Source organism: Marmota monax, unplaced genomic scaffold, assembly GCF_021218885.2.
Source record: "Marmota monax isolate L192 unplaced genomic scaffold, Marmota_monax_Labrador192_F-V1.1 WCK01_AAM20220418_F8-fsc00026, whole genome shotgun sequence".
NCBI lineage: Eukaryota > Metazoa > Chordata > Mammalia > Rodentia > Sciuridae > Marmota > Marmota monax.
In genome coordinates, this window is record NW_026693108.1 from 10,119,618 (window position 1) to 10,131,718 (window position 12,101).

Below are 12,101 nucleotides of genomic sequence, written 5' to 3' on the forward strand. Positions count from 1 at the left end.
ATATTTTGGCAAGGCCAGGACTAAGAAGCCAGTGCGAGAGTGAAATTGCCTCTTGCTGGGACTTGCAGCAAAGGCTGACGTCCTCAGGTGCCCTGGTGCTGCTGCTTGGGTGCAGAAAGCATTCCCTCCCCACAGGGGAGCTGCACCTGCCTGCTGGTGCTTGTGGTCCCAGGAGCCCCCAGAATCCTACTGTACTCAGTGGACCAGCAAGGGAACATTGCTCTTCCCCAGGTGGGGACAAACACGTCACTAGGCTGGGAAATCCTGTCCTCAAAGCCTCCATCCCGGTGCCTAGCAAAAGAGTTTTCTTCCAGGTCTTTCACCACAAAAAATCATGTTGCCCTCTGCTGCCCCTCCTTTGCTACTGCTCTAAAGAGTAAAAAGACAGCAAGTATGTCAAAAACACAGCCATGATGAAGCAAGAAAATTTATGCTCACACAAAGGGGCTCAGAAAATGAGGATGGTACTCAGAACACCAAGGTAAACTTCTAGTATGAGAGTTTCCCAGCCAAGTACAATGGATGGAACAGACAGCCGCTCACCTTCAGGGTCGTTGTTTTAATGTCTCAAGGAAAATTCAGCTACAAAATGAACTTTCTGAAACTTCCACTAAAAAAATTCAAAAAATGAGTTAAGAAAAGGCACAGTCATTGTTGAGAGCTAACCACTAACCTGGGAGATCAAGTGGGAAAAGATAACTCAAAGATAACTGGAGAAACTAGGAGGGGAAAAGAAAAGAGACTAGCTAGCCAGATAGGAATAACAGTCCCCGAAAGGAAAAGGGAACAGGTGGAAGAACTGTAGTAATAAAGGAGAAAAGAATACTTTCCTAAATGGCAGGAAAACATGAATCTTCAGATTGAATGGGCTGGCTCACTAAATCTCAGAGGAATTAAATGGAAGAAGACACATTCTTCGGCATAAAACCTTGGTGCCCTTACTAGGTGGCAGGCATAAAGAAAAAGACCTCTGTCATTCTTTGAACAACTTTAAGGAAGATAGAGAAGCAACATAAATCCAAGATGCCTTGGTTGATGCAGAAGCAACTCTGGACGGTGGACGCAGGGGACTGATTGACACACAGCACTGAGAGAAACCAACCCAACCGCAGCCCAGGAGTCAGCGCAGCACAAACAGGCACTTGTCTGACTTAGAGGTGCTTTCTCTGTAGGGAAGGATGACAGCTTAGGAACATTTACCCCTGTGTAAGGACGCCACTCCAAAGTACGCAGGCCGCGGGATAAGTAAATCACAATCCACACAACTAGAGAGTAGGTGCGGGGAAGAACCTAAAAAGTGCCCAGCTTTGAAGATGACCATGAATATGTTGAATAAAAATCCCTGAGAAAAGGGGAAACAATGTGTCCAATTGTATTATGTGTTATGGCAACTACATTTAAAATTTAAATACATAAACAATCTAATTTTGCAATCCAGCTAGCTTCAAATCTTGAAATTTCCAAACAGGTCCATAACATAAATTTAACATGGTAAGTTACTGTTATCAGTTCTTACTTAAGACCTATTCTTTTTCCAAGTAAATGTTAACTGAGGAGAGTATCAGAGAGAAAAGTGACCACAACAATTGAGAGATCTATTTATTTTCCTAGTTTTAAAATGTATTTTAGTATAAAAGGCAGTAATATAGGTCCACAGCAAGCACAATCCATCCAATAAAGCATTTTTAAAAACTGTATAAAAAAGGGAGAGAAACTACTTATAAATTTGTAAGTTATTCCAGCAAAACTGGGGTATAAAAAAGGTACAGAATCAATGAAAAATGGAAGGGCAGGGGTGTACTATGAAGTTTGCAGATTGGCCAGCCAGTAAATCAATTTTCAAGCAATAATAAAAAAAATTCTAGGTTAATTTATGATCATCAGGAATTAAACTGGGAGATTAAAAAAGCCAAGTAGAATGTTGAAGTTAACAATGAGAAAAAGAAATTAACAAATATTCGAGCACGCAAGAAAAAGTTGAAAGATGAAATATTGTGACATATAATAAACAGGAAGCACACAATGAAATTTAACTTTGGTGCATTAAATATGAGCAGGATGAGTTTCCTAGTAAAAGACATAGAAATCTGGTTATGTTTAAACAATATCAAATAATATACCACCTATAGAAAATACATACAAGGGGGCTGGCTAGGGTTATAGCTCAGCAGTAGAGCACTCACCTCGCATGTGCAGATCCTGGGTTTGATTCTCAGCACCACATAAAAATGAATAAATAAATAAATAAGTAAAATAAAGGGATTGTGTCCAACTACAACTACAAAAAATAAATATTAAAAAAAAAGAAAATACAAAGTGGCTCCAAAGTGTGGCTAAGAATCATTTCCATAGAACACCCCAAATATTAAAATATTTCAAATACTCAAGAGACTATAGAAAAAAATTAAGGAAAGTTCTCAAAAAGTAAGTATCACATGAGTCCAGAATGGCAAATAAGCCCCAAAGCCAGTGGCTGCCTGAGAACATTTGCTTTTCCCTGTTACTAGAACTTGCAATTTTTAGGGGTGTCCCCAGAACAGAAGGGGCTGGAACTTGTACAAGATGAGATGTTAGAAAGAGAGACCCTGATAGCATCCAGACACGTGAGGTCTGTACCACAAGAAAAGGAGGAAAAAGCCCATTCCTCAGAGGGAGATGATAACCCTAACCTGGCTTGACCATTACCATTGACTGATGTCTCTGCTAAAAATACTGAACACAGTCTGCCTTCTTGTGGGGCTGGAATTCAAAATTACTCGACTTTCGGGGTCTGAGAAAGATCCAAGAAATTGTTTAAGGGTTCTATATTTGTAAATGTCACTGGCTTCCTGGAAGAACCAATTCTATCTGGTGGGGGGGGGGGAGGTACTCTACTTGCAGGTCTTGAAAGTATAGAAAAAAATGTGAAGAATTTCTGGAAAAATACAAACAACCAAAGGATGAGGTAAGAAACATAATCAGAACAACATTGGAAAATTTTGCTCAACCATTGCAAAAATTCTCTGTGCCTGCGTGGCTTTCCTAGTAAATTCTACCTACTTTCAAAGATCCGACCATTCTTATTTTATTTAAGAAATTATAGATCATACAAAAGGTAGAAAATTCTGCAGTATAATTGATAAAGTTAGCATAATCTTGACCAAATCTGATAATAATATACACAAGTAAAAGTAAAGGACAAGTTCCTAAATAACAGTAGATGCAAAACTATAAATAAAATATCATGCATAAAATCCAACAGGTAAGCATTACCATCTAGAGTTTATTCCAGGGATAAGACAAATGGCTAATGTCAAAGGCTGTTGTTACATAAGTCATTGCATAGGTCATTGACATATGGATTGTTAAATCTCTCAAAGTAGAATAGGAAGAGAAGGAAAATCCCTAAACATGGTGGAAGTTAATTCCCAAGGCCACTTCAATGATTCCATATAAATTCTAAGGAAAGGTTTCTTAAAAAATAAGAACCAAATTATGGATTCCGGCTATTAGCACTTCATTATTTATAACTACTGTACAATTATATTATTATAGATAATGCGTTAATATAATTAACTCCAAAAATAAATTTTGAAAAAGAAATAGTCTAAATGGTCTTTTTTGGTTTATAAATGGTTTACATATATTTCTATAAAGTCCAGGAGACTTTATTAAAATATTATAATTAATAGAAAAAGCTAATAAAGTGGGTATAGAATATCAATATAGAGAAACCAATTAGCTTTTCTCTCCACTGGTTCACCGGAACTAACTAGGTGGAAATATATACGTGTGTGTGTTTATATATATATATATATATATATATATATATATATATATAAACACACACATACATATATATTTATACACACACACATATATATGTACACATACACACACATCAGGTATATATACTAGGTAAAAATAAATATATATTTTATATATAGATTCATGTTATATATAAATTATCAAGGCCCACTTTGAGCATTCTGAAGAAATTTTGTGTGTATACACACACACATATATATTTATAATGTATATTTGGACATTATATGTGTGTATATATAGCATACATTTAAGAAATACATATATACACATATATGTATGGGAAATTTTATTTACAAATATAGAATATATTCCAAATAAATGGAAAAGCAGTATTTCCTATATATAAAAACTAGATATTAACCTTCTAAAGGTCATAATTTTATATGTAAAAAGTAAACTCATAAAGTTGAAGATAGATATGACAACATAAAATTTATGTTAGAGCCAACTGCATTGAAGTTAAAAAACCAAACTATCGACCAGAGAAAAAGTATTTGCAGCATGTATCATAAATAAAGATTAATGTCCTCAATATCAACAACTCCAAAAACTGATAAGAAATACAAAATAATACCACAGAATATTGGCAAGGATAATAAATGGTAAATTTAAATTACTTTAAGAAGAAATTAAATACAAGTGATCAATACACATATATAAACAGATTAGAACAAATTATTGTTTGATTATACTGGTACTATTACAGATTTGGAAGGAGTAACTTTTCTACATTGCTGGAAGACAAATGATTTACAATAGTATTTTGACATGATCTCAATACTTTCAAAACTTTAAGATATACAAAACTATTTTTGCCCCAGCAATGCCAAGTTTGGAGATCCGTTTACAGGTACAAAAGCCTTAGTACTTACTGATATGCAGAAGGATGGCCAGTGCACCTGTGTTTTTGAAATAGTAAAATGTTTAACCATCTTTTCCAGTGATTCTTTTAAGTACAACTGGTCATTGAGTTAGGAGGGAGAGTGTGGAGGTAAATAGGTTGTGAATGCTATGGGGATGAAGATGATAAGAGTATAAGTAGGATTTTTGTCCCTTAATCTGAAGGGATGAGCTTGATTTCAAGTGAGAAAAACAAGTTGCCAAGATCATATAAAGTGCAAGCCCCTTTGTGTGACTGCCTATGTGTGGATGAGGCTGGAGACAGTTGAGGAAGAATGTACAAAGATGTTAATGGACTCACCTGAGAAAGACGAGCAATGGGGCTTAAAATCTCCTTGTGTATGTAAGATTATTTCAAAGTAAAATGTATTATTCTCTTTTTTTAAGAAGGGAAATGCCCATTAAAAATAAAAAGCAACTAGAGTCGACAGAAATGTTAGACTTGAGAAGTCATGTTAATATTCTCCTCATATCTAAATTAATCTTCTGCATTGCTTTTATTGTTTAATTTCTTAAAATGCTATCATTAAAACTTAATTCTTCTCCACATTTTCCAAATATTAGCAGAAGAATATCCCTTCTGATATTCCATATGGGCCTAGAAAGAGAAAGAAACCAGCTCTACCTTATTCCTGTCCTCCAGTAAATCGTGTGATATCTTCTCAGAGGAATGTGTATGACTAATCCCAACACTCACCCTTGCATTCCTTAATTAGAAGTTAATCTTATATTGCATCTTTTAATTCCAGTTACAACCTTCTTTATAAAATGACAATTCTTACCCAGAAGATAGGTAAAGGAAAATAACATGCTATTAGGCTAAAATATGTGTATTTTATAATATTGCTATGATAGTAAATTCATGAATTTATGTGGGATATTAAAACATTGAATGAATATTAATTAGTAATATAGATTATTAGTTTTCTGATTAATAAGATAGTAATTAGTTCATTGATTTCCATGTGCATACACACACATAAATCATTTGTCATAGAATCCCAATTTCTCTACATGTGGTGTGCCCCAAAGCATAGAAAGATCAATGATATTTTTAATTTTTTACATTAGTTGAATTATGGTCAGTAGTCACTTTATAATACACTATGTACATTATAGAACTGCGATCTTTAGAGAATATAATTTATATAAAATATAGAATTTCTGTGTGTATAATTCTATAAATGTCAGTGGTTTTTAAATATCTAATATTGGATAATAAACATTCAAAATTCCAACATGTTTTCTGATTGTCTAAGATAGCTTTAGTCTACTGTGTTCCAGATGGTCTATTCTAAACTTGTTTCTCTAATAAAATTATCTCTTGACCTTGTGGAACTCTTTAGTTTACATGACCATGGCTGAAATTCGTGTACTGAAAAATATGTGAAATAAATTGAAAAATTGTTTTGGATTCCATTTTCAATGTCTCTCTGTTCCCCTAGGTGGCTTTTACAGTTCTTTTTGATTTGGAAGCTCTTCTGAAGATATGGTGTCTGGGATTCACTGGATATATTAGCTCATCTCTCCACAAATTTGAGTTATTACTTGTTGTTGGAACTACTCTTCATGTGTACCCGGATCTTTATCATTCTCAATTCACATACTTTCAGGTAATGCAAATAATGCCCATTTATCTTTAGAACATTTTTTCTAGCTAAATACCAGTCAGATGATTATAACAACTGTATTTAACCATATATTTCATATGTACCAAATGTGAACTTGAGAGAGACCCTATGAAATCTTCTTAAATATCAGAAAGAATTCATATATAAATTATAATGATTATTTTTAAAACTCCTGAAAATTCACAAAGAAATAAATGCAGATGTTTAACATACCATTCCTAAATTAGCAGAATATAGATATACATATTTATATACATATGGATATCATATATCTATACATATTCAGCAAATTTTAAACTATATAAGCTGTTGGCACAAACTTTTAAGAGGAAATATGAATTTAATTCCAACTATATATCTCTTATAAATATCTTTGCTCAACAATTGTTTACAATGGAAATAATAAAATTTACCTTTACAGATATTAATTAGTCATACATACTTACCTATAAATAACTATTTCTTCTCTGTGATGATTGAATAATGCTACTTACTTTATAATAATTGGCTATTTTTCAACTGTGATCTATTGAGTCATTGCTTTATAATTATTTGATAAACAGTAACGATCATTTGCTTTCTTTGTAATTGTTAGATAATAGCAATATGTCATTGTCATTGTTCTGTTAAGTTGTTGGCAGAATGGTAAAACATGATGTGAAATATCATCACCAAAAACATCTCAAATATAATAATTTTTCTGACTCAAATCAGTCATTTATATAATTTATTCTGGGAGTACCAAATGTGCATTTTTTCCTAATAGATATTTCAAATAATTGGGAAATAATATGGCAGTGGAATTTTAAAGATTAATTTAAAGACATAAGATTCCAATGCCTTAGAACAAAGAAAACACATTCCAATTTCATTTATTTTGATAATACCAAAGCTATCATTTTTATATCAATATGAACTTTAGCAAACAGTATTAACATTTGTAAATACATGAAAAGCAAATGTCCTACAGACCTAGATGAAAAGCTGGGCCTCCAATAATTCCAGCAAGTGTACCTTTGGACATGTTATTCTGAGACTCAGTTATCATGGGCGAGATGGCTATTACCAGAGTTATACACATTTAAAATTCTTGATAGAAAATGTATGTTCCAAATATGTGTGTCATTAGCTGCTCTTGTACACTCCTGACTAGATAAGGTGCTAAGGTGGGCACTGATAATTATAGAGGCTGTATCAAATTGTCAAAACAATGAAGTATCTATTTTACAGACCTACTAAATTCAAAAAATATTGTTGGCTCTTTCAGCCAAGGTATAGAATAAAATATATTCAGGGTCTTAAAATTGCTATGGTCTGTCAAAACTTATGTGCAAAGAATTTTTTTTTGGAATTTTTTATGAAAATAAAAATGGAAACTGTTTAAAAGGTAAACAATTGAGGAATAGCTTAGCCAGTCATAATGTGAATTTTACTATAAAATGATGAGTATAATTAATCTGTAATAACTTGGAAATATTTATGCTTTATTTACATCTAAAACAACATAAAGTTATATAATGTGTGTGTTTATGTGCCTGTATATATGTAAAAAACCTATAAGTGAGAAAATTACTGGAAAGAAATAAACCAACTTGTTATGGATTATTAACCATCTCCAGTTTTCTACTCATCATCATCTCTGATTTTTCCTGCTAGTCTTTCTCACTGACTATCTAATATTAGCCTGCATGGCTCTAGCCATTTTGAAGATATAACAATGAAATATCTTGTAGTCAAATCATAGTGAAGTTTACAGTTTTAATTTGTATATGCTTCTGGATTATAATTTGTAATGGTTTGATTTATGCTAATGGTGAAGTGATTTTTATTTGTGTCTCTATATGTGGCCATATTTATATTTTTCTAATGAAATTTATGAAGCTTAAATTCTAGGGAGGAAATGGTTCACAAAGGAGTCTATAAGAGAGTATAGAATTCAAGTGTGGGAAATGCTGTTAGATAGAAACAAGCAGGGTGAAGGGCATAGTGATCATGGTGTAGATGCTATTTTAGATAAGTTTCCCGTGGAGACCTGCTCTGAAAAGATTTCACCTGAGCAGAGGCTGAGTGAAGCAAGGGAAGGAACCACCAAGGCCCGGGGGAAGTTTCTGGGCAGAGAGAACCACATGGCACAGGTCCTGAGTGGGAGAATGATTGACATATTCAAGGACTAGCACAAAGGTCAGTGTGCCTGGGCTGCAGTGAACTTAGGGCAGCATGGTCTGGGGGAAGCCATGCAGAATGCTTTGGTTCTTCCCTACCTGTGCACTCATGGTGGTGTTGGCCAGGGGTTGATTGTGCTTTGACTGTTAACTGTGCTAAGCTCATTGCCCCATTTGTTATTGTTGTCTTAAGAGACAGAATGATTTGCCCAAGACTGTGCATCTAGCAAATAGTGGAGCTGCAACTTAGTTCCCAAAAGTTTAATTTCAGAGTTCATATTTTTAACCAGGCCATTTGTATAGCATCTCACTGTGAAACAACAGAATAATCTTGAAGGAGACCCACTTAGGCATTTGATTAGGAGAATGTGCTTTGGAAATAACCACACCATGTTCTAAAGTGCTTTATTTCATGTCTATAGGAACAGATAGAGAGAAAAGTATACTTATCTGCAAATATGAAAAGGCACAACTGGAGTTACTAATAAGAATTTCTCCTTTCTGGGATGCAGATTTAACCCTTTGAAAATGCTGATCAAATCATCAATGAGGGAGCTGTGTTCAGTTCTGTTCTTCAAGATGATAAAATATTAACTGATTAGAATTGGACAGATATGCATAGGCTATGTTAATTAGAATTTGGGATGGAATTCAAATTATTTAGGTAATATTTTATATACGATTTTAATACAAGCAAGGAAAACACATAGTGCTGAAATTTGAGCTATAAACCAGTTAAATTATCCTTGGAGTATTTGCCTGGATTCTGCTGTTTCTAGTTAGATTGAAAAAAAATCTGATAAAAATGAAATCCTGCCAGATTATTATTCTTAATATTAATGTTAGGATGTTAGGATGTTGGTGTGTTAGTATGTTAATTGTTCTAATAATAAAACCATTTTCTTTTATTTGGAAAGATTACCTGAGTGTACTATGTTCTGATTTGGAAATGCATGCCAAGAATTATAGCAAGAGTGGGGCTGGGGTTGTGGCTCAGTGGTAGAGCGCTCGCCTAGCACAGGTGAGGCACTGGGTTCAATCCTCAGCACAACATGAAAATAAATAAATAAAAATAAAGACATTGTGCTCACTTACAACTAAAAATTTTTTAAAAAATAAAATAAAAAGGAATTATAGCAGGAGAAATGAGAGGTGGTTGGATGCTTAATTCAAATAGCTTGATTTCTCACATAAATTTTTCTTCTATAATGTCGTATTAAGGATTTTTATGCATCTTCACAACTTCCTGCCATTTGTCCAACTAATTTTCCTGCCATGTATTTATACTCTGTAAATGGCAGGACTGATGGAATTAGAATGATTTACTGAAGGAAGAATAGAAACAGTAGGAAGCTAGTGACATTGCGGAGGCAAAAGCAAATATTTTGTTTACACGCGTAACAATTAAAATATAGTTTATAAAATGTGTTTCCTGTTCTATACACTCCAAGTACATGTAAAAATTAAAATCTAGTTTTTAATCCATTTCTTGTTCAGTACTATCTTCTAAATATAGCATTCCTCTTTCACAGACAACTTAGTTTCTGATTGATATTCTACTTACATTCTATTATTATTCTATTACTCTTCTACTTATCATCTCTTATTGATGCCAAGAACACAGTTTTCTAATTTAATATTTCTATATTTGAAATCTGCCTTATAATCACTGTACTTTAATTGGCAGCATTCTTATTTATTAGAGGAACATAAAAAATTGATGACATCTTAGACTTAATGAAAAATGGCATTTTTTCCATGCTTTTATACTTCAATTTTTTTTTCTTTTGTGTTGCTGGGGATTGAACCCAGGGTCTTGTGCATGTGAGGCAAGCACATTACCAACTGAGCTATATCTCCAGCCCCTCCCTCAACTTTTTCTTACATACCAATTTTATTTTTCTGGTACAAGGATTGAACCCAGGAGTGCTTAACCACTGAGTCACATTACCAGCCCTTTCTTGAAACTTTTATTTAGATACAGGATCTGTCTAAGTTTCTTATCGCCTCACTAAGTTGCTGAGACTGGCTTAGAACTCTCTATCCTCCTGCCACAGCCTCCCAAACTGCTAGGATTACAAGCATGCACCACCATGCCCAGCCCAATTTATGCTTTTCAATCATATAAATACATCCTTACGAGCTGTATCTGCTCCATGTGCTTTTTGAAATAATAGCCACTGAATCAGATTTATCCAACATAATGTTTGGCACATAATCATCAGTATTTGTTGAATGAATGAGTGAAATAATTTATTAATTAATTAGTTGTGGGTAGGTTCTTTGCAAATAAATACATGCAAAACTTCTAAACAAATATATATTATTATTTATCATATAAGAGTAGATAACAAGCAGATATAGCAAAAGTCCAAAAATACAAGGCTTACATAAGATAAGTTGTTTCTCTTCAGTGGTTCCTGGGTGTCCAGGGAAAGTGGGTGGCTCTGCTTCACAGCATCATCCAAAACGCTGGCCTGTCAGGTTAGCTCAGCCATGATATATTCTTTGCAAGCCTTCTACTTCTGGTCCAAAGGCACCATTCCATTTATTTCCACTTCTAGGCCAGGGGAAGGCATACAGAGGGTATCCAGGGCAAGTTGAACTTCATGTGCCAAGAGCTGCACAGATCACTCCTTTCATATCCCTCAAGCCCAGGCCTGGTTCATGGGACACATCCAGCTGCAAAGAGTAGGTGCAGAGACAGTGTGAGCTACCCCTAGGCAGCCCTGGCGAGGCTCAAATTCCAGAAGTTCTGTTATCTAAAGGAAGAAAAAGAAAATGGATATTGGGGTAGATGTCTCAGCCAGAAGTAAAGAATTCCTGATAAAAGTATGTTTTTTCCATTTCTTTATGAATGTGTAATACTTAGAAATGTTTATTTTATGAGACATTAAATATAAAAAAATAGTGAAGCAGAAGTTTTCTTAGATATTTGAACATAAGAAAATATCAGTTTTATTTTGAAAACATTACTAGTTAATAGTATTTGAATGATCATATTATAGGTTAAAACACTTGGTTACCACCATTGGTATCTTGGTTATTCTATTTTTACTTTTAGTCTCTAAATGCACAAATAGAAAAGGGTGATTTTCATAGAGTACCGTAGAAAATGATGTTTTAGTATAAATTTCTTTAAGGTTCTATGTGAAGAAATGATCAAACACGTGTGTTTTTCTCACTCACGGTAGGTTCTTCGGGTAGTTCGGCTTATTAAGATTTCTCCTGCATTAGAAGATTTTGTGTACAAGATCTTCGGTCCTGGAAAAAAGCTCGGGAGTTTGGTTGTGTTCACTGCCAGCCTCTTGATCGTTATGTCGGCAATTAGTTTGCAAATGTTCTGCTTTGTTGAAGAACTGGACAGATTTACAACGTTTCCAAGGGTAAGAATTAAAACCGCAGTCAGTTTAATTCATTATGCTTATTCTAGTAATAATTTTTAACATCAATGTAATTTCACTTTAGTTGTGGTTTTAAAACTATTGTCATATTTTTGATAACTTGGATAATTAAATTTTAATATTTAAAATTCCCTTCTATGGGGTGCAGGTGTTGTCAGCATATTTTCAGCATTGGGAGATCATTCATCAATTCTAAA

The 12,101-nt window shown here is 33.9% G+C and overlaps 1 protein-coding gene across 6 annotated transcripts in view; it reads left to right on the forward strand.

The window, feature by feature from the left end:
- The window catches only part of Nalcn (sodium leak channel, non-selective), a 301,994-nt gene that overhangs the window by 142,057 nt on the left and 147,836 nt on the right, over positions 1-12,101 (forward strand). For all 6 annotated transcript variants that reach the window (XM_058582741.1, XM_046454990.2, XM_058582742.1 and 3 more), the window contains exons 12-13: positions 6,153-6,320; positions 11,695-11,886. In XM_058582741.1, the coding sequence (XP_058438724.1) occupies positions 6,153-6,320; positions 11,695-11,886 (360 nt within the window). The remainder of the gene's footprint in view (positions 1-6,152; positions 6,321-11,694; positions 11,887-12,101) is intronic.